The 24460-nt window shown below is 34.0% G+C and overlaps 1 protein-coding gene and 1 pseudogene across 1 annotated transcript in view; one reads left to right on the top strand and one right to left on the bottom strand.

Annotated features, from left to right (window-relative positions):
* Window positions 1-24460, bottom strand: part of Ankrd31 (ankyrin repeat domain 31) — a 176679-nt gene that overhangs the window by 128896 nt on the left and 23323 nt on the right. The window contains exons 5-9 of the mRNA XM_048800131.1: window positions 18281-18357; window positions 9659-9702; window positions 7038-7595; window positions 4378-4658; window positions 3728-3834 (exon numbers count right to left, since the gene is read on the bottom strand). Coding sequence (XP_048656088.1) covers window positions 3728-3834; window positions 4378-4658; window positions 7038-7595; window positions 9659-9702; window positions 18281-18357 — 1067 coding nt within the window. The remainder of the gene's footprint in view (window positions 1-3727; window positions 3835-4377; window positions 4659-7037; window positions 7596-9658; window positions 9703-18280; window positions 18358-24460) is intronic.
* On the top strand, window positions 14471-15540 carry LOC107152342 (annotated as a pseudogene).

Below are 24460 nucleotides of genomic sequence, written 5' to 3'. Positions count from 1 at the left end.
CAGGGAGGAAGAGCATGAGGAAAAGATTAACATTAAACAGAGACGAGTGGTGGGAGGGAAAGGGAGAGAGAAGGGAAATTGTATGGAAATGGAAGGAGACCCTCAATGTTACACAAAATTACATATAAGAGGTTTTGAGGGGAAAGGGGGGGGGGAACAAGGGAGAGAATTGAACAACAGCAGATGAGGTAGAGAGGGAAGATGGGAGGGGAGGGGAGATAGTAGGGGATAGGAAAGGTAGCAGAATACAACAGTCACTAATATGGCATTATATAAAAATGTGAATGTTTAACCGATGTGATTCTGCAATTTGTATGTGGGGTAAAAATGGGAGTTCATAACCCACTTGAATCAAATGTATGAAAGATGATATGTCATGAGCTTTGTAATGTTTTGAACAACCATTAAATAAATAAATAAATAAATAAATAAATAAAAGGAAATAGAGGGGGAAAAAAGAAAAAAAAATAAAAATGCAAAAAAAAATAGTTATTAAATTTAGTAAACTCACTATAACCTTAAATGTGGACTAAAGTGGGGTCAGAATAAAGATAAGGCAAAAAGGAGAGAGAGAGGCGAGAGAGAGAGAAGCTATAAAAGAATAATTACACCAAGGTAGAAAGGAGAAATAGATTAATGATTAGTATTTGAGGTAGTATCCGATTATGCAAGAAGATGGGCAGGGGGTAAGAAGAACAAGTATAAACTAGAGCTAGGAAAACAAAGTTAAGAAGATTGATTCTAATTAATGCTAAAAAAACATTACATGAAAAATATTCAAACAGGTTGAAGTTACAATGTTGGCAATTGGATAAAAATTAAAAAGTTATTTATAAATCAAGTTGACATTAGAGTTGTTTATAGTAGACCATATCAAGGCAAGGAAAATTTTTATTAAAGTTTGGTTTGGATTTCATTGGGGTTTAGACATTTAGCAGATGTCCATCAGTCTTTGGCTGTGGATCTCTCCTAAGTTGCAGGGGCACAGGAGCCAATTCCCTAGTTGCTATGAACCTCCTACTAGCAACTTCTGGTTTATCAGCTCAAGGGCCTACAGGTGACCAGTTAGTGTTGTGAGTTGGCTGTTTCTATTGTGTACAGTAATACAAGATGCAGGCTTTGGAGTGTCCCTGTGATTGTTATGGGTCACAGTGTAGCTGCTCCCATCTATCAGATTCTTTTCAAAGTAGTGAAAATCCCCATGCCTGTCTGTGAATTCAGGAACTCTGGCTCTGGGTTTTCCATGGGTGTTCTGTGGTGCAGAAGTATTCCCCTGATCAAGTTGCTCTCTGAGGTACTGTAGTGAAAGGTTTCTGGTGGCTCACCTGGACCATAGTCTCCACTGCCCCGGGTTGTGAATAGTGGGCATTGATTCCCTCTGTTTACTAAGTCTGATGCAATGTCCTACAAGTATTCAAACAATGCTCTGTCACTTGCCAAGTGTGACCACAGGTCAGGTTGTGCACCAGTTAAGGCTGGGATCAACCCCTTCCTGTTGCATAGATTCTGGTAATTTTCCACTGGGCAGTTTCCCTCTGGTATGGCCCTGCAATCCCGGGGACCAACCCTAGGTTTCCCAGGGTGCCTTTCCCCAATGTCAGTGGTCTGGATTTGGTGAATCTGCTTTCCTCTGTTCAGGGCCACAGCTGCTTCATTGCTGTCCCTGTCTGAATTGAGTGAGTGGAGGCTGCACAGAGCTTTCTGCCCTTTCCTGGGTCCCAGAGGCTGAGCAGTGTTAGGTGCAATTTCTTGGTATAGTTCCCAGTAGCTCATTCTCCTTGTTCGAAATAAGGGAGTAAAAGAGAGGATTTCATTGATTTTGGAGTAGTAGTGGTCCTTCTAGAAGTTCTTTCCGGCCAGATTCTTAAGAGATCCCACTGCAAGGGACTTCCCTTTGGTTTAATTTGCAGCTGTCTGGGCAGGGAAGATGTTGTGCTGATTTAAGGAGGTGACTGGTCTGCTGAAGGCTCCAGAGATGACTGCAGACCCCTAGCTCAATTTTCTTTTCATAAATTTGTTTAAGTTGTTTACTATGTTTTAAGGATCCATCTGTTACACTTGTGTGTTTCCTTTTAAGTAGGAGAGCTTAAGAGATTTTTTGGCTCCCCCACCATTTTCTCTCTCTGTTGCCCCTCCCCCCTTCCTAACACCAGGTTCAAGTTCAGGATTAGGGGACTCTGAGCTTGTTTTCTACTCTGGTAATCTATCTTCCAGTCTTTCCAGATCTCAGACTTTGTAATACTGAGTCTTAGAACATTTATTTTGTCATCCACCTCTCAATTCTGCTTTTCCTTGACTACTTTCCGTCCATGTTGTAAAGAGATGGGTACTCACTATCTAGTTCACTTCCACCATCTTCCTGTCTCCTCTAATATGCTTTGATATTATATAGAACAGGGTCCTACCACTCTACCTTCCCTTTGCTTTTTTCACAATTTTCTTATCTAGTTTTTCATAATTACTTTTCCAGCTGAAATTTAGTATCATTTTGTAACATTCCCATAGCTATCCTCCAGCTCTGTTAAAAAAAAAAAACACCTAAACAATAAAACAATGAACAAATAAACAAAAATCGATTTTTGATAGAGATCTCTTGTATTTATTAAGTAATTAAGAGAAGTAAGTTTCTTGTAACACGTAATCTTTTTAGTCAAGAGCAAAGTTCTTCTTTCCATTTATTTGAGTCTTTTTATTTTAACGTACCTCAGCAGAATTTGTAAGCTCTCTTCTTACAGGTATTTATCATATTTCTTAACACTGATATAAGTAGGTATTGTCTGTCTTTTGTAACAATTATAAATTGGATATTCTCTTGTATCTCTAGTTAATAATTATATAAAATATATTAATTTTATCTTCTTTGGTTTATTGAATTTTTATTTTGAATAATTTCAGGCTTATAGGAAAGTTATAAAAACAAACAAAGGGTTGGGGATATAGGTTAGTGGTAGAGCACCTGCCTAGTATGTATGCAAAACCTTGGATTTAATCCTTAGTACTGAAAAAAGAAAGAAAAATAAAAAGAAGATCAAAGAATTCATTCATTGTCAACATTTTGCCACGACTTTAAACAGTCTACTTCCCTCTTCATTTATACATATACACACATAAAAAATAAAATGAGTACCTTTTATATACCATATCCTTTTACCATTAATATTTAAGTGTTTATTTTCTAAGAACAGGACATTCTTTTATATAACCCAGTATTATTACCAAATTCAGGAAATTTAACACTGATACAATCTGCAGTCCATATTCCAATTTTGCCAATTTTCCACTATTATATTTTAACCAATGTTTCTAGATTCTCTTATTATATTTGAGAGGTTTTCTCAGTTCAATCTTTTGGGTTATATAGGAACATAGATAAGAGATAAGAACAATAACAATCTGGCTTTGTTCTTTTCTCCACTACTCTTGGTATAATTTCTCACAGTTTTGTTAGGCTGGTCAAATACCTAAATTTGAAAAGACTTCTGTATTTACCCTCTCCAAAACAGAAGTACAGAAAAAAAATACCAGCCTATGAGCCAGAAGTTTACGATCAAATCCCAGTTGTGTTCTTAATGCTCTGTGTGATGCTGGAAAAACCTTACCATCTCTGAAGTTCAGTTTCCTCATCAATAAAATGAGAAAGTTGAGATAGATAATCTTTGAATCTTTTCTACCATAATTGTTCCTATGTGACTTAAAGAAATGGAGAAATACCCAAAATATGCCTTACCATTTTTTATTGAAAGTCGTTTATTTTTCCTGATCTGTTTACTCTTGAGTCTGGATGAATGGATACTCTTCCCTTTACCTTCAATCATTAAAACAGGATCTTGCATTCTTGAAAAATAAAGGTATTTTTAAAATTACCATAATTTTTCTACAGGCATTCATGAAAAATCATACCAAATTTTGACTACAATTTTAAAACTCAAAGATATTTTACTGAGCTGTTCTTAAGTAGCAAGGCAGTTTTAAATATAGAGATGGCTCCTGAGTTAACTACAGATGATTCTGTGACAGACATGCTATATTGCCAGTCTTCATAGATTCTAGTTCTCTTTGTGTTTCTCTCCTCTAGGTGTAGTCTCCTATAAATCTGAGTACGCTGAGTCTCCTATATATCACTTCCCAAATCAGGATGCCAGTATCCACTCTATTTCCCCTTTAGGGCAAAAAAGGCAGGCTGTTTTCAAGAAATAAGGATTTGCTTAATGGAATGGCACTGATCAAAAACCGCAAAATAAAAAAAGCAGCAACATAAAAAGTAATAAAGCTCTTTACTTAGGGGTAACTTTACACTGACCCTAACATTCTCAAGCATATAATTATTTATTAGGTTCATAACATAACTGGAAACAAAGATTCAATTTAATAGCATACCTGAAATTGTTAGTTGAAGATTTATTATTTATTTGATCCTCACAGCTAGGTATTTTTGGTAAAATCTCTTCTGTAATCTTACATATGTCATTTGTACCATTTGCATCTCGGCTTACTTTCAGTTTTTCTAGTCTAGATGATCTTCTTAATATACATGGAGTTTCCTGGTCAGAGGCATTTTCCATAGAATTTGAATTCCCTTTATTATTTAGTGGCTCACAAGAGGGGACATTTTGATGAGGCAAAGTTGGTAACTCAAATGAACTTAGGTCTTCGACAGTCTGTAAAGATGTGATACATCCATAAATAATTATAGTACTGAAAAATATTAACATTAGGAGAAATTAAGTTTGATCTTGTTCTTGGATAAAATTTATATGCCTCTGAAAAGATGAAAGTGCAAGAATTCACAGGCATGTCAACTAAATTATTTTAATAATAATTAATGTAATAAAAGATAATATAAATTTAAAAACTTAAGAACATAATTTAGTAAAAATGATTTATTCAATACTCATCTGTAAAATTTAAGGGAAAAACCTAAGACTATTCTTGGTGCTTCAGTTTTATAGGAAATAGTAAAAATGACAAAACCCATAAAAACATTAGAAATGCCATACTAGAGTTGGACATGATGTTGCACACCTGTAATTCCAGTGGTTTGGGAGGCTGAGGCAGAGGATCACAGGTTCAAAGCCAGCAATTTAGCAAGGCTCTAAGTAACTCAGCGAGAGAAACCCTGTCTCAAAAAATAAAAATGGCTGAGGATGTGGGTCAATGGTTAAGTGCTCTTGGGTTCAGTATCTTATACAAAAGAAAAAAAAAAAAGCCATACTAGGCCAGATCAGTGGTCTACTTAGCCTAGTATTTTGTTATTTAGCAGCAACAATAAGGGACATTAAAACTTGTGGGACAAGATAGTATATAACCTTATTTACACTGATTTAAAAAAGGTCACAGTATAACCTGAATTGCTCTAGTTTTCCTTAATAATCCATTATAAATTTAATTTCCATGAAGATTTTTATTTTACACATATCATCTAAACCTTTAGCTTATTTATATATCCAGTTTGTAAAGGTTCAAGATAAAAATTTCCGTATTTTTATCACACCTGAATTAGAGTATTTAACTTGATCTGTTCTGTTCTAAGCACATCTCTTTCTACTTTTAAAAGTTTTTTCTTTTATTTTGAAGAACTGCCAAGTTTGTGCTCCCTTTATGAGTACCTATCATAATTTCCCATACATTTTATTCATATTCCTTCTTTTCAGATTAGAGCACTACAATGTTTAATTTTTATCCCCTATCTCCATAATCTGTGTTTGTCCTTGTCTCTGTCTCTCTCTTAGTCCTATTATATCTGTTTTGGGATATGATAATCAGAACCCCATGTAGTATTATTCTAGGCATATATGTTGCAACATGAGCTCAGCATTGTTATCTAAATCTTCCCAAGGATATTCACAGGAGCGTTTTGGTAATAGTCAAAAGACAAAGAGAATCCAAATGACCACCATTAATGAATTGTTTAAATAAATTACAATATATTCATATATTGTAAGACCATTTAGCAAGTTAAAATATTTAAGTAGTATTATATTTCCTAACACTGAAAAAATAACCAAGATGTATTATTAAATTTCAAAAATAAGTTGTAAAGCATTCTGTATAAAATCCCATGTGAGTAAAATAAACTTAAATAGACTATAATAGCAATAATTAGACATAGATGTACCAAACTGCTAAGAGTGAAAACTCGTAGTGGTGCATGCCTGCAATCCTAGTAGTTCAGGAGGCTAAGGCAGGAGGATTGCCAAGTTCAAAGCCAGACTCAGCAATTTAGTGAGACCCTAAGCAACTCAAAATTTAAAAAGGTGGGGGAGGGGGAGTCTGGGGATGTGGCTCAGTGGTTAAGCAACTCCCTGGGTTCAATCCCTGGTACGAAAATTTTAAAAAAGAGTGAAAACTCTAGAGTGGAACTGAGGCAAAGGAGCACTTTTTGTTTCTATATTATTATTTAATGCTGTAATGTTTGATTTTTTTAAATGAATATTCAAATTGCCAACATGAAAAAGAAACTTGGAACGCAGTAGGCCATTGTAGGACCTCTACATATAACATTGCTGGAATTCTGGCAGTATTCTCAGACACAGAAGGCAAAGTTCTGCTAAAGCTGGGCATTTTTCCCCCTCACCTGGCAGTCCAACTACATACATTCTATAAATTAATGTGAGGTATCTCGTCTCTACTCTGAATCTAGGTAAACATAATGATTTTCTGAGCTAACAGAGAAATTTCTGGTAAAGAACCTTTCTTTCCTATATACACAAGAAAATTAATGATAAGCCTTCTCAGGTCTATTGGGGAAAAATCTATTTTAGCTTCCTAACCCCTTGAAAACTGTATGCAAGAACTTTTAAAAAGATCACTATATGCCTCGAAATTAGAAAATATCTTCTAAGATGCTGATATTTGGGTAGAAGATTTGAATTTAATACAATGTAGATTTACTTGTTAAATGTCAACAATAAAAAAAGGCAAAATCATCAACTCATACTTGCACCTACTTGTTCCACTGCTAGACCATTGTCCCGCAGCCCAGCGAAGTTGGAACTTTGCTCTAATGATAGAGTAGAATGAAGAGATTCAAAATTCACCTCTGCTATTTGTGTACAATCTTCATCAGTTTGGGACATAACAGGCTCTACTTCTAAACATCCATTTTCATCACTAAGATTGCTGCCTTCCTCTATTCTGTGACAGATGGGTCCCAGCTTGGTTTCTGACAATGTGTTCAGGGCTGCCAATAACTCTGCAGGTAATGTATCATCCTTTGTGTTTTCTAGCAAATCTCTGCTATAAGCTGATGAAGCATTCAAAGGTATTTCTATGGAACTTGGGGAGTTAATCAATTCTCCGGGATCAAAATCATTCATTATTTCTAACAGTCTTTCCTCCTGGGTGCTGTCTGGTGATGTTAGCAACCTTTCTAAGGCAGATACAAAAGTTTCAAGGGAGCTTTCTTCATCCTTGGTTTCTTTAGAAGTCATAGTCATTGAAACCTCCTTCCCAGGTTCAGAAAATGCATGTGGTACTGCTAAGATCTTCTCTTGCTCTGTTAATGATTTCTCCTTTACAGCAAGCATACCAGATACTGTAATAGCAGTACCTGCAAGAAGGCTAATTTCAGGGGAATCTCTGTTTTCACTTAGTTCCTGTATATTCCAAAAAGAAATTCCATCATTACAGCATATACAAGAAAACATCTGAAATTAAAAATTTATAGTTTTGTAATTTATTTTGTTTGTAAGTTGCCCTCAAAAAGTGGTTTTATCAACTGTTCTCCTCATCCTTAAGTAAAAAAGAATATTCCTTACTACTTTCTTATACCAAATTATTAAAGACTGAATACATAATTAATCACTTAATAGTGGACTGAGAGTAACTTTGGCTGGACCATAGTTACAGATGGAAAATGATCAATTTAATTAAGTTTAAATTATCTGTGCTAATAGAAGACACAGATGTAACAGTTAAAGTAACAGGTCATCTCAAAACTTCATAGCAGTTAATTACAAAATTCTTTCTTGCCAAAGCTTGTACTTAGTTTTATAAAAATTATTAACTAGGAATAAAATTATGTCATCCACCTTATTTTTAGTCCCTATCTTTGTATTAATATACAATAAGAAGTGAAAAGACTGAAGGACAGGAAATCCGAGGGGAAAATAGGAGAATTGAGGGTGCAATCTGTGAAAGTATTACAAGCCCTGGTTATAAATTAATAGATCTGGGTTGTGATATTTTAAAGAAAATACACAACACTTACATTTCAAGTAACCATTACTTTTCCAAGATATTACCTTAATAAATAGATTGCGCCTATTCTCACAATGTTTATAATGTTCAAAATATTATTATAATCTCTCCTGAAAAACTGATTTCAAAATCAGTTGATAAGTTATTCAAGAATATAACATACTTTAAAGGTATTGAATTTTTTTCCAGCAACAAAAAACTAGTAATTTGCTTGACCTTAAATAACAGAATGGGTTTCAATGACTTTGGCTGTTTCCAAAAATCAAATCTACCACCTCTTTCATAGAATGCACTATTATTTTTTTAGCCTTCTAATATTTATAACACGTTTATAAATAAAAAATATTTATAAATAAAAAATTTTATTCTTCCACTGATCTTTTTCTATCTGGCACCATTTATCTTCTATGAATACAGCATACAGAGCTTAAGAAGATATATTTATTTATTAGTAATACCAACTCTAATTTGCTGGGAAAGCTAAAGAAATTTAAAAATGAATCAAGAACTAGATCCTAACCATTCTTTAAGCGGTATCTTAAGGCCTCCCTCCTATTTGAAGTCCTTATGTCTACTAAATATAAGGCTCTAGGTATAACAAACAATCCCACAGAGTCTAGTATCTTGCAAGAAAAAGTCATCAGGGAGGCAGAGGCCATGTAGAGTTTTATAATTGTCTGAAAAATACTTGACAAAACAAAATTAAATCAGCTGCTTTACTACAGAACTTTTCAGAGCATATGCACTGTAAATATCTGGGGAAACTAGGACACTGTGTTCTTCATAGTTTTGTCCAAAAAAAAATCTTTCTTTTTCCTCAGAAGATCTATTAATGTCAGAGGGCAAGTAATTAGGAAATACTGATTACAGACAGTGAAAAATAAACACTAAAGAGAGAGTAATTACTTTGGTCAAGATTACCAGAGTCATCTGAAACAGATCCACAGAGGATAAAGGTCTTGAGCCAGTAATCAAAGATTTGTAAGGGAGTGAAGGAAGGGAGGAACACATATTTATTCAGCACTAATTAGGTGACATATATTATAAACTTATTGCTTTTAGTCCTTACAATAACTCTGAGAAACAGATATTGTCTATATTTTACAGATATAAATAACATAGCTGACTTCAGAACCTAGTTCTGATTCCAAAATTTATGCTCTTTCTCCTGTCTTCTGGCTCCTGACTTGAGAAAAAAAAAAAACTTGTTGGCAAGAACTGCATAAAATACAGCTGAGATGAATTAAGAAATTGATCAAGAAAACACTGTTTTATTACAGATAAGGAAGAATAAATACTAGAAGAGGTTTTTGAACAAGAATGAATTTCTACCTATTGAAATGGTTTGGTCATATTACTGCCTTAGGATAGGGTCTAAATTAGCTTACTAGTTTAATCAACATAATTTTAAAAAATCTAAGTCCATGATCTACATAGATAATCTGTTATACAAACCAACCTCTTCTAGATGTGACAGAACTTCAGTATTTTCAGCTTCAGGCTCTGGAAGAGAACATATGCTTTAATTCCAGTTTTATTAAAATACTAAATCCATACCCTCTGATTCAGCATTTTAAAATCACATAACTTGAACTCCCTCAATTAAAGTGACATTATCAAATATTTTATAAATATATCTTATTATTATAAAATTATTTTCATTTTAGAAATGAAATTATAAAATTATTCCATTTCTGAAAAAATATTTTAAATAGGGCCAAATAGAACTACAATTATTCAGAATTAGTTTAGCTAAAACCCAACCCAATTCTCTATTTTAGCTGAATTATTGTAAGTATTTCTAAATACACAAGGAAAAATAGTTATCTACTTTCTAAGTATTATTATCTCCCCTCCATTATAAGTCACAGAATTTAAATGAATTCATGCTATATGGAGTTAGGCATGAACATTTCCTATAAGGCCAAAAGGAATCAAGAGCTCATTCTAAAGATTCAGAGGATGCTGCCTTGCCTCTGTGACTTCAGCTGTACTCCGTGTGCTCACCTGGACCCCTCTGAGCTCAGCTGGCTGACAGCAGTTCACATCAAGTTAATTTTGGAAGGATAAGGAAAAAAATTATTTCTCCTAACACCACACTCCCTTTGCCTTCTATCTTCATTATTAAGACTCAAGGATTCGAATATACTTGGGTGGTATTTAGGACTCACTGACATTTCAAGCATTTTTTTTGTTTTATTTTGTTTTATGTCATTCTATACTTATTGTATGTAAATAAGTTATAAGATACACCAAAAAATAGGCTGTATGAAGCTGGACTTGGTGGTGCACACCTGTAATCCCAGCTACTTGAGGCAGGAGGACTGCGAGTTCAAAGCCAATCTCAGCGAACGGTGAGGCACTAAGCAACTCAGTGAGACCTTGTCTCTAAATAAAATACAAAATAGAGCTGGTGATGTGGCTCAGTGGTCAAGTGCCCCTAAGTTCAATCCCCAGTACAAAAAAAAAAAAAAAAAGGCTGTATGCATAGTATCATCCTATCTTTTGTAAATGAATTATATTTTAAATGTATTGGTTCTTTTTAGTTATGATGGCAGAATCCATTCTGATATAATTATACACGCATGGAATATATTTTAGTTAGGATCTCATTCTTATGGATGTACATGATGGTGGGATTCATTATGTTTCACAGAAAAAGAAATATGAATGGTCAGCAAATAAATGAAAAAATGTTCAACATCTCTAGCAATTAGAGAAATACAAATTAAAACTCCAGTCAGAAAGGCAGTATACAAGAATACAAGTAACAATAAATGTTGGCGAGGATGTGGGAAAAAAGGTACACTCTTACATTACTGGTAGGACTGAAAAATGATGCAACCACTCTGCAAAGCAGTATGGAAATTACTCAGAAAACCTGTCACAGAACCACCATTTGACCCAGTTATCCCTCTCCTTAGTATATAGCCAAAGGATTTAAAATTAATCATGTTTGAGCCATTCTTTCAGTTTCTTTTTACTAGGCAATATCTACACAGCTACTGTAAAAGCAAGTTTTATCTGTTGAACCTCAGAATATATCCTCTCAAGCAAGACAGGTTTTTCAGCTTATATTATTCTTTGTGCATCAAGGAAGTCCTAACATAGAATGCTGTTTTAGGACAAAGTGCTGTTAGAATGCTGGCAAGCGAAATTTCCTTGCTCTTTCAACAAGGAGTTATTCCCCTTGTTGTTGTAGGGTCAGCTACATGCCAGTTTCTGGTTTTGGTATCTTGACTTCTGTAAGATGATATGTTTTTATTACCCCTAGCCTATCATGACTGTTATATGTACATACCCGCTATAAAAGCTATTTTGCTGTGTGATAAAGCAGACACTGTTCTCTGAAACCATATCCCAAGGGGTTTCTCTGTACCCTCAAGCTCCTCACAGTTGATGTTGGAGGGTCAAACCCCCCAGTACATACTGAAAACAAAAAAATGGTTTTTACTTTTAATGATGAAAATCAACTAGGATTTTAAAAATCATGGCATTCCACTTCCTCATAGATAATGAATAAAGTGAATAAAATCATAAGAATAATTTTTCTAACTTTGAAATCCTCTATGCTCATGTTTCACTATCCATATCTTAAGTTATTTGAAATTTTATATCTCTAGTTGCTTAAAATTTTAATATCAATGAAAACACATTTTTTCCGTGTTCCCTCTACTCCTCCATCCCCCTGGTTAAAAGAAACATTTGAAGAAAATTGGCAATTATCTTTGCAAAAAAGATTATATTTTGTTTATTGGTTGGTTTATTTGAATAAACTCTCAGGTCCTTGAGCAGAATTCAAAAACAGAAAAAAGGATTTCACCCTCTTTCTCCTTTGAATTATAAAGAATCTTCAAAGAAATCTTTTCCTATACTGTCTTTGATGTCACCATCAAAATGATCTTTTGTAACTAGACATGGTGGTGTATGCCTATAATCAAAACTACTCAGAAAGCCAAGGCAAGAGAATCATAAATTGGAGGCCAGCCTCAGCAAATTAGAGACACTGTGTCTCAAAATAAAACTTTAAAAAGGGCTGGGAATATAGTTCAGTGGCTAAGTATCTGCCTAGCATGTGAGGGGCCCTGGGTTGATCTGCACACTGAACAGGAAAAAAAAAATATTTCTCTTATGTTAACATTTACTGCTTCAAAAATATGATAAATTAATAAAATATTTTACAGAAATTTCATTACTATATTAAAAATAAACATTTAGAAGGAATTCTCATATTTTCCATCAAGGTTTTTTTCATTTAAAAAATTTTCATTAGAGCATTATAGTTATAGTTATACACAGTAGTAGGGTTCATCTCAACAAATTTGTACATTGATGGAATTCAGTTTCAGTTCATGTCCTCTCCCTTTCCTTTCTTTCTTCCCTTTCCCATTCTCTTTCCTCTAATCTACTGATCTTCTCCACCAAGATTTAAAAAAAAATTTAAATTAGATGTCAGTAAAATACTCTGATGCTAAAATATTCTCAGTGGGTACTAATTGGCCTTAGCCACCCCTGACCCAGAAGTTTGTTTGTTGAATTGGTGGATAAACAAATAAATGAGTTAGGTAAGTAGATAGACACATAGACAGATCATTCACAAGAAGACCTGAAGTATAGACCCTAAAAAAATCAATCATTTAACCATACGGTCCTGCACCCATCATTCCACATGTAGGTCTTAGAGGCCAGATGTGCAACACGGCACTGTTTAGGAGGGTTATATGACATAGACCAGGAATATCTAGGTCAAAGTCAACAAGGCATGTATTCTACTTCCTGGGGAACGGAAGACTAGCATTTCCCAGGGCTTATCTCAAACTACACCATAGACTATAACTTTCAGAAATGAGTCGTTTTTTAAAAAATATTTATTTTTTAGATGTATTTCAACACAATACCTTTATTTTATTTATTTTTATGTGATGCTGAGGATGGAACCCTGGGCCTGGCACATGCTAGGCGAGTGCTCTACCGCTGAGCCACAACCTCAGCCCAGAAATGAGTCATTTTTTATACTGAATTCCCTCCTCTATAAAGGGGGAAAATTTATTTGTTTATAGACATAGCAAGGAATAGAGGCTGAATAAGATAGTCCTTTTGGTGTTAAAGCTCCAGTAGTGATTTCATTTTTATTATTTTTTCGAGGCATGTGAACAAAGAACAAAATATCAAAGACCTTGGTGAAAAGCCTCAGGACTTTATCTCAAAGTTAACTTTATATTCTAGAATATAATTACAACTGGTGGCATTTGTTTCACTATTTGAAGGGACTGACTCAAGAAATATAATAAAGTGCTGAGGAAAGGGGATTCAAGTCAGTTTCAAATGTGACAAAGGATTTTAGGTCACTGAAGACCATCAATCTTGCCAGAAGTAACAATACATAGAAGAAGCACCAGAAAAAAGACAGAAAGATATCTTCGTTGCTTAATACTAAATTCAGAAAACATTCTATAACTTCAGGATTCTTAGTTACAGGAATTCTCCTTTTTAATTTAAAATTTATTTTAAAAAAATTCTTCTGGAATTCTCATCTATCCTTATCCCTTGAGAAACAAAATATAATAGTATGTATAAGAAATGATTCTAAAATACCAAAAGCAATAAAAACAGCCAGAGAAGTTTCAATTTATGCAAAAATTTTAACTTGCATATAGATTTTAACTTATATACAAGCATTATAATATTAATGCTATTATATTTACTTAAGATAGTCTGCTTATTTTGATTATTCCATAATTTGCTTAGAACTACCCTTTAAAGTGAGAGAGAAAAAGAATAGGACTGTATTAGAACACTATCAGGATTAAAGGCTAATAAGTTAACAGTTTACTTGCACAAGATTTAATCTGTGATGATACTATAAAATTATTTTCATGTTCTGAATACTCTGAAAGGAGTGAAAGCAAGAGAGAGTGGCAATGAGGTGCCAGAAGGGAAAGAAACTACCAATTCTATGGGTTTCTAATCAACACAGCTTCAGGGCAGAAACAAACACTATGGTGCACAAAGTACTTTTAAGAAATAGTAAGACTTGTCACTCAGAAGATCAATGAGGGTTTTGAGGACACTGCACAGATGCCAATAGCATCACAGAAATTAATGGCTCTCAGAAGGCCAAAACTGGCAGGAAAAATGGACAAAGTGGAAACTTGTTTTCTATAAATACTGGAATTAGGTATAGAAAAAATGTGAATCAATCTTTGTGTAACTATGGCTGACACCTGTTATCCTGGTCAAAAACCAAAGAAGAAAAGGGAAAGCCCATGGCATGACACCATCCATGACACCTCTGTCCACGTTGTACAAGACAACCCTACAAAAAGGACCTCAATCTCTAAAATGGTAACTTTACAGCTTTATAAACATGATTCTTTTGGTTTATCCATCAAACACAACTTATAAAAGGATTTATACAGGTTTTCACAAAATTTGAAGGGTATGTTTGCCATAATTTGAATTATAATACTGGGCTATCAGATATTGATCTTAAAAATTACTTTGACTTAAAAACCTTAAAGTTCTTATTTATTTGGAGAGGAGCATCAATTATAATTTGTTCTTATATTTATTTAATGGTTGATTTATTAAACTTCAGTCTCTAAGACACAAAAACATGAAAATTACTGTTTCTTTAATATTTAAACATTGATTATAAACTTTTAATTCTCTTAAATTACAAATTTAACAGGATTAATCTTTTCACAACTGCAGACTTAAAGTAAAAGGCAAAGTACAAGTACAATGGTTATGAAATTTATTATTATTATTAAACTAATTCTAAAATAACAGTACACTGGTTTGATTCATTCTTATTTCTATTCTTAGGCCTGTAACTTAATATTAAAGTAATAGTTATTTTGAACCTTTTCACTAAAAGCACACCGAAAGTAAAGAAGAAAACTCCTGCCTCTTCCAAAACTGAAGCCAAAGCAAAAACAAAGGCCAAAAGGTAATGCTGAAAGGCATCCACAGACAAAAACAAAAAGATCCAAGTGTTACCCATGTTCTGGTAGCGCAAGACAGTGCAGCTCCAGAGTAAGCCCAAATATCCTCAAAATAGCACCCTCAGAGGAAATAAGCTTGACTACTATGCCATCATCAAGTTCCCTCTAACTACTGAGTCCGCCTTGAAGAAGACAGAGAACACCACAACACTTGTGTTCATTCTAGATGTCAAGACCAACAAACAACAGATCAAACAGCTATGAAGAAGCTCTAGGACATTGTTGTGGCCAAGGTCAATACCCTGGTCAAACCTAATGAAGAGAAGAGGCATATGTTCCACTTGTTCTTGATTATGATACTTCAGATGTTGTCAACAAAATCAAGACTATCTAAATTGAGTCTAGCTGCTAATTCCAAATATATATTTTTTAATGAAAATTTAAAATAATTAAGTTATTAATTACCTTCCCAGGGTTACAAAAATTGCATCAAATAGAAACCAAATAATTTCTTGGATCAATTGAGGTGACAGGATCTGGGTCATTGATACCTCATTTTTTTAAAAAATATTTTTTATTTGTTGTTTTAGATATACATGAGAGGACAGTGTACTTTGACATACTATACATACATGGAGTATAAATTATTCTATTTAGGATCCCATTCTTGTGATTGTACATGATGTGGAGTTTCACTGGTTGTACATTCATATATGAACATAGGAAAGTTATGTCCAATTCATTCTACTGTCTTTCCTATTCCTGTCTCCCCATCCCATCCCTTTATTCCCCTTTGTCTAATCCACCTCCCACTGTGTGTTAGCATCCACCCCCATTGTGTGTTAGCATCCACATATTAAAGAGAACATTTGGCCATTGGTTTGGGGGGATTGGATTATTTCACTTAGCATGATAGTCTCCAGTTTTATCCATTTACCAGCAAACACCATAATCTCATTCTTCTTCTTGACTAATATTCCACTGTGTATATATACCACATTTTCTTTATCCATTCATGTGTTGAAGGGCATCTAGGTTGGTTCCACAGCTTAACTATTGTGAATTAAGCTGCTATAAACATTGATGTGGCTGCATTACTGTAGTATGCTGATTTTAAGTCCTTTGCTTACCTGATTTTTTGTTGGATTCAAACCTCAGTAGCCAGTTATCTAGCTTTACTTATAAAATAACACCTTAAACTTCACAAAGGTTTTTCTCTTGTTTATTTTTTTTACAATGCCATCTTTAAGTTTTATTTGGCCATTGTTCTAATATTTATTATATATTGACTTGTTCTGTCAGTATTATTATAAACTTATACCTTTTATCAGCATCTAATGCCGCAGTCTGGCTGGGCACAAATCACGAGCCACTGAAGCAGGAACAAACTTTATTTCTGAACTCCACCAGCACACTCCACACACGCTCCCCAGGAACTCTCCCTAAGGCCACGCGGCTCCTCCAGGAACCAACAACCGGAAATCCCTCCTCCGGCACATCCCCAACCAATGCGAACTCTTCAGGAATCCCCGTGAGAGCTCAACCGGAACTCAACAGGAACTCCGTGAGAACTCACTGGCATCACCTCTCAACCACTACTTATGGCAAAAATGCCATGCGTCATCCCGACTCGGCTGTGGCCCTCAACAATCTAACAACAGGCAGGGATATTTATGGCTTTTATTTCCTAAGAGGTGTGGGATCTAGTCCCTGCTAAACACTCTCTTTAATTGGGTATTACTTATTTGTCATCTTACGACATGCTTAGACCTCACTTCCCACACTTTTTAATGTGTCACTACTGATGCTCTGTATACACATGTACCTTCCCTTTCTTGGTACGATTCTTACTTTCTCCAAGACCACAGAACTTATTCATAGTTATGTTTTCTTTTTTTTCTACTTACTAGTGGATAAACAGAAAAACCCTGTGATTTACAAATAGACATATATATTGTAAATAAAACAAAATGCACTTGTATTAACAGGTCCTGACTTTTAAAAGGCATTCAAACTTTAATAAGTCCTACTATGGTCACCTTTTATAGACAACTTTTTATGTATTATTAACATTTTTTAGTATTACTGTGAATATATAATCTGTCCACAAAAATTTCCACGAACTAAAAATTATTGGTTTTTTTTTTTTTTTTTTTTTTTTAATTTTTTTAGTTTTCGGCGGGCACGGCATCATTGTTTGTATGTGGTGCTGAGGATCGAACCCGGGCCGAACGCATGCCAGGCGAGCATGCTACCACTTGAGCCACATCCCCAGCCACCAAATTATTGGTTTTTTTTCCTGAATTTCTCACAGCAGGCCAGGGGTAGCAACGATCTAGGCCTTTATTGTTTTAGTGCTACCCCCAGACATCCTTAAAAGAGTCATCACTTTTCAGCAATGATTCATTTCAGACCATCCTGAAATCCAGATCCTTTAAGGATCCCTGGTTTATTTAGAATTCATACACCTATAGCCACCAATACACGTGTGCCACCAATACACGTGACACACAGAAAGTTCAAAACATACTCATTAAAAGAATGAACAGATAATATTATTAGGCACTAGGAGTGTGATGTAAGAATTAGTGATAAGGAGAAGTGGTAATGCAAAGCAGAATACAGAGCTTTATAAATTTATCTTTTCCAATTTCTTATCATGTATTCCTGCCCTTTTCTTATATTACAAGGTTTCACTAACTATCATGAATATTTACTACAGTGTGACACAACATACATAATTTCACTCCGGAGGAATTCCTAGGAGACACCTCAAAGAGAAAAATAGCATTCTCTAATGTAGCTGAAACCAAAGTAAAACTGGCCTGTGTGACTGCCAGTCAGGGAGAGCATAGTGCAGATATTAATGATGTTATGAACAGAAAAAACAAAACATTTTCTTTCAAGTTTCAGCCCCAAAAATCACAAGTAGAAAGAGTAGGCATTTGGAGTAGCAGGTACTGATTGCAGCTGACCTGTTTCCTTCACAGGCAATTCTATGCAACACAATCCAACTTCAATAGCAACACTGATTTCAAATTAAAATGTACAGTATACCAGCCTACTTGTAAGTAACTCCATATCTAAGCCTTTTATTTTCAGGCAAAGAAAAACCTCCACCCATTAAAACATACCTTCAATGTTTTGATGATTCAATGAAAGTATAGGCTGGGGAAATGACACAGTGAACATTGGAAAATTTTTTCTAGTCCTAAAAAATAAATGAACAAATTAATTAACCCTTTTAGTGGAAAGGAAAAAAAATACTATTTTCATCCAAATATAATTAAAACTTCTTAAGAAGAGCTTTCCAAATGTTATTGTTTTTGCTACATCATTCCAATTATTTTTATAATTATCAACTTGTTAACATTTACCTATGAAGTGACTGCAAAATTAAAGGAGCAAGCTGAAAAAAAAAGATTAGATAGTTCAGCAGTGTAAGCATCAGTCAACTCTTCATTGCTGTAACAAAACTTAAAGAGAAAAGATTTGAGTTCAAAGTTTTAAGAGGTTTTAGTTCGTGGTCAGCCAGTTTCATTGCTATGGGCCTGAGGCAAGGTAGAATATTGTGGCAGGATGTGGTAGAGGAAAGCTGCTCACCTAGAAGCAGCTGGGAAGGGGAGGGAGGGAGGGAGGCAGGGAGGGGGAGAGAGGAAGGGAGAGAGAGAGAGAGAGAGAAGAAGAAGGAGGAGGAAGAGGAGGAGGAGGAGAGGGAGGAGGAGGAGAGGGAGGAGGGGAGAAGGAGAAGGAGAAGGAGAGAAGGAGGAGGAGGAGGAAAGGGGAGAAGGGAGAGGAGGGGAGGGAGAGGAGGGGAGGGAGAGGAGGAGAGGGGGCATNGGAGGAGGAGGAGGAGGAGGAGGAAGAGGAAGAGGAAGAGGAAGAAGAAGAAGAAGAAGAAGACCCCATGCAAATTATGAATCTACCAATGGATTAATTCATTAATGAAATAAAAGCCCTCTTAATTCAATCAATTCCCCAAAGCTCTACCTCTGAACATTGTTGCTCTAGAGACCACACCTTCAACACATTGGGGGAATATTTCATATCAATACCACAAGGTAAGCTAAATATATTTGATTTGAAAAAATTTTTGGAGATAACTGCTTGCCAAATAGAGGTAGCAATGATAGGGAGAAAATAGTCCAGAATTATGTAGGTTGGCTACATACATCCTCAAACATGCTGATAGTTTGTCATTATAGTTTCAGATATAAGTGAAAATCACTAATGAGAAATTTCTCAGACATTATTTTATCATTATTTTTCACAGCAGGCAAAAAAAAAAAAATGTAAGAAATACGAGAAGGAAGAGCCTGAAGGCAAAATAAGGGTCATGTCTAATCTGAAATTCTGACACTGTGCCTTTGGATAATTAAAAGTTGAAGATTGTATACTTCTTCCTTATCCCTTGAAATAATTGAATATAAATAAATAAATTGAATAAATAAATGAAATCCCTTATTTGACAAAATTTGGCTGTTATAGTTGCTACTGGATGAGCAAATATATATCCATTTTACAAGAATAATTTTCCATTCTATGCACAAACATTTATTTCTTAAATACATGCAACTATTCCTTCACTAAATTATTAAAAATTTTACTTGCAAAATAAATGATTTTGTTGTACCAAGGGGAAAAAAGTTGACTGAAGGAAAGACAATACACTGCATAAATAAAACTAAGATAATTTCCTTAAAAAAAAAACAACTCCCTCATTTCAGATGTTTTTAGAGCAGTTTTTATGCATCAGGTACAGCTACTTAAATCCTAACCAAGAATAATAAATTCAGCAGCCTTTCTTATACAAAAAAGTGATTAATATGTTAACTTGAAAATGGAAATAAAACTATTAATATAAAATGATAATTTTTAATAGGCAAATAGAAAAAAAATTCTCTTTTTTCCCAAAATGTTATGCTTTGAGAAGAAGTAATTACAAACAAAACAAAACCTTGGTTTGAGTCAACAAGATAATTTTTTCCTTAATTATAAAGGAGAATTTAAGACATAAATCTGAAAATACAGCAAAGCTTCTCCTAAATTATTAAAAAGTTATTTATATTAGGCAAGACTGCAAATAATCTAAATATCCTACCATAGAATGACCAAACAAATCAGAGAACATAATCAGTTATATAACAAAGTAATAAACTCACACATTCAAAAAACATTAATAACATGAAAAAATAATTATAAGTTATTACTTAAAAATTTAAAAACAGTATGTAGCACTATCTATGAATGATCCAAATTCTAAAATAAAATCTTCCAAAATGTCAACAATAGTTCTCTGGGCAGTGAGATTTTGTGCTATGCTAATCTTCCTTAATTTTTTCTTTTTTCCATTTTTTAAAATGAATTTATACTTCTAATATATTTGGTAAAAGGGTTATTTTATAATAATCCTTAAAATTTTTGATCTTCACGGGGCTGGGATTGTGGCTCAGTGGTAAGCACTTGCCTAGCATGTGCAGGGCCCTGGGCTTGATCCTCAGCACCACATAAAAATAAATGAATGGAATAAAGGTATTCTGTCCAACTACAACTAAAAAAATAAATATTTTAAAAATTTGATCTTCAGAATCCTTTACATCCTTAAAAATTATTGAAGATACCAAAGAGCTTTAGCTAATGTGGCATATATATACTTCAATATAGAAATTAAAGTTTAAGTATTTGTTTTTAAATGACAGTAATAATCCAGCAATATATTAACATATTTTATGATAAATTATATTTTCCAAAATGAAAAAAAATTAGTGAGCTAAAGTGCAGTGGTTTGCATGAGTATTTCCTGCAAGTAATCCCAGCTAGTTGGTAAACTGAAGCAGAAGGATCACAAGTATGAGGCCATCCTGGGCAATTTAATGAGATACTGTCTATAAATAAATAAATAAAGCTGTGGATATAGCTCATTGGTAGAGCACCCCTGGTTCAATCTCCAAATTAAAAAAAAAAAAAAAGTTGCAATGTTTCACAGTTTATTTTGGGATTGTGGTTCAGCGGTAGAGTGCTTGCCTAGCACACGCATGGCCCTGTGCTCGATCCTCAGCATCACATAAAAATAAATGAATGGAATAAAGGTATTGTGTCCAACTACAACTAAAAAAATAAATATTTTTAAAATTTGATCTTCAGACTCCTTTACACCCTTAAAAATTTTCCTTCCTCAATTTTTTTCTTTAGTATTGGTATCTTTAAAAGAGATTAAAGAATCTCTTTATTGTATGATATAATATTAATTTTTTTCCTAGTACTGGGGATTGAACCTAGAGGTGCTTAACAACTGAGCCACATCCACTGTCTTTATTTTTTGAGACAGGGACTCAGTAAGTTGCTTAAATCCTTGCTAAATGGCTGAGGCTGGCTTTGAACTTATGATCCTCCTGCCTCAGCCTCCTGAACCACTGGGATTACAGGTATGTGCCACCATGCCTGGCCTTAATACCATCTTATATCTGCTATTGCAATTAATATGTTGCCATATATTATTATCTTGGTTGAAGTAGTTAATAAAAACCTAGCCACACACTTGTATGCAGTCAGAAAAGGGAGAACAGTTTAATAGACTTTTTAGATAATTGTGAATATTCTTCAATGACATCACACCAAAATCTACAAGCTATAAGATTTTTAAAAGTTGCTTAGGGGCTAGGGATGTAGCTCAGCAGTAGAGCACTTGCCTAGTTCACTTAAAGGCTTAGGTTTAATACCCAACACAGGGGGGGAAAAGTTAGTTGAAATATAGAAACTGTGTCTTCTATTCTGGTCTTCTTGCCTATTTTAGTGCCAACCATGCTGTTTTTGTTACTTTAGCTTTATAGTATAATTTAAGGTCCAGTATTGTGTTGCCTCCTGCTTCATGTCTCCAAGGATTGCTTTGGATATTCTGGGCTTCTTTTCCAACTGAATTTCATGATTCTTTTTCTATTTCTATGAAGCACGTCATTGAATGTTTCTGATGGAAACTGCATTGAATCCATATAATGCTTTTGATATTATGGACATTTTTGACAATATTGACTCTGCCTATCCAAGAACATGGGAGATCTTTCCATTTTCTAAGGCCTTCCTCAATTTTTTTCTTTAGTAGTCTGTAGTTTTCATTGTAGAGATCCTTCACCTCTTTTGTTAAATTGATTCCTAAGTATTTTATTTTTTTGGAGGCTACTGTGAATGGGATAGTTTTCCAAATATTTCTTTCAGCTGATTTATCCTTAGAGTATAGGAATGCAATTGTTTATGGATGTTAATTTTGTATCCTACTACTATGCTGAATTCATTTATGAGTTCTAGAAGTTTACTGGTGGAGTTTTTTGGGGTCTTCTAAATACAAAATCATGTTGTCAGCAGAGATAGTTTTCTATTCCTATTCATACCCTTTAATTTCTTTCTTTTTCCTGATTGCTCTGGCTAGAATTTCAAGGACTAGGTTGAATAGAAGTGATTAAAGTGGGCATCCTTGTCTTGTTCCTGTTTTTAGAGGAAATGCTTTCAGTTTTTCTGTTTAGAATGTGTTAGCCTTGGGTTTGTCATATTTAGCTTTTACAATTTTGAAGTATGTTCCTTCTATCCCTAATTTTTCAAGTGTTCTAAACATGAACAAATGCTGTATTTTTGTCAAATGCTTTCTCTGCATCTATTGAGATAACAAAGTGATTCTCATCTTTAAGTCTGTTTATGTGATGTATTACATTTATTGATTTCTCCATGTTAAAGGAGGGGAGGGGAAGAAGTTCAGTAGATTAGACAAAGGGGAAAGAAAGAAAGGGAGAGGGGACAGGAATAGGAAAGACAATAGAATAAATATAATTTTCCTATGAACACATTTGAAAATACTTAAATGAACCCCACCATCATGCCTACTCACAAGAATGGGATCCTAATTAGAATAAGATATATCCTTTGCTTATATAATTTTACCAAAATGGATTCTACTTAATTCTATAATTAAGAACCAATAAAATAAAATTTAAAACATACAGAAACTGAAACAAAATCAATAAGCTTCTTGTGCTGCTACACTAAAACCAATTGTGTATCTTGTATTTTTTTTTCTTTTTCTATCTTGTACTTCAATTGGATGTTTTACTTGCACCTGATTTTGTAACTGATCTTTTAGGAAATACTGATTTATTGAGTTTTATGGATCTTCCTAATGTTAACACATTTCATTATAAAACATCAAAAAAAATTACCTTCATAAATTTTATCTGTGATTTCACAAGAAAATTTGAAGCATTAGAAAATCATCAGGTAGGTCAAGGGGATGAACCCAGTTTTCCAAAATTGTAACTAGAAAGCTTCAACTTTTTCCACTGCCATCAAACACTATCAGCTGTTTTCCTTGAAGGAACCAGCATATTCCATTCCTTTAAAAAAAATGCCATATAACCAATGAAAATAGCCAATTTGTCAATTATGCTTCAAAGTTAGAAAATAAAAAAGTGAAACTAGTTTTCTTAACAATATTTACAATAAGTGCACTTGTACTTTCTTCAAGACTACTGTGTAATTCAGTACACACAGAAATGTTTTAAACACACTTGCTTTGTTATCACATAGGATATTAAAAAGATATATACTCAAGATTAAACATTTAATAAAATCAACAACTTTTCTGCTTTGTCACATTCTTTAGTGAAACTGGCTTTTTTTTTTTAAATGCTAGTACATGGCAGTGAAAAATAAGATAACCGCAGTATTGTTTGGTGCCACTGCACTGATTTCTACTAAGGTTCCAGCATTTTACCCACTGCTGCTTTAGCATTGTCACACAAATGGAAACACTATTAAAGGGGCAAATAATATGTTACTATTATTATGAAAATAGTTTTGACCTTAAGAGACTCCCAAAAAGAATATCAGGAACTCCTAGAGAGTTCTCAGGAATTCACAGAATATACTCAAAGAACTAAAAGAATAGTCTCCCAAAGTTTAATAGTTACACTAATTCTAATTTCAATAAGCTTTACAAATTCTTCCTTTATGTTATGCTATAAACTTGCTTTTAAAATATAAAAGAATCAATTTATCTTAATCTGATTCTGTCTTCTTATGAAATAAATCTTACCTGGAATGTTTGTAAAACACATTTATGCTACTAAATGGGCAATTATTTAAAAATCTACAATAATTCTGAAACTCTTTAAGAAAATAAAGACATACCTCAGATGTACAAAGTGACCAAAAAAAATGGGGCTAAAAAACCCACAACATGGGGCTAGGGTTGTGGCTCAGTGGTAGAGCACTTGCCTTGCACTTATGAGGCACCTGGTTCAGTCCTCAGCACCACATAAAATAAATAA

The sequence above is a fragment of the Marmota marmota genome, unplaced genomic scaffold (genome assembly GCF_001458135.2).
Source record: "Marmota marmota marmota unplaced genomic scaffold, marMar, whole genome shotgun sequence".
Taxonomy (NCBI): domain Eukaryota; kingdom Metazoa; phylum Chordata; class Mammalia; order Rodentia; family Sciuridae; genus Marmota; species Marmota marmota.
Note: the sequence above shows the minus strand (reverse complement) of the source record. Positions and strands in the feature narration are given on the sequence as shown.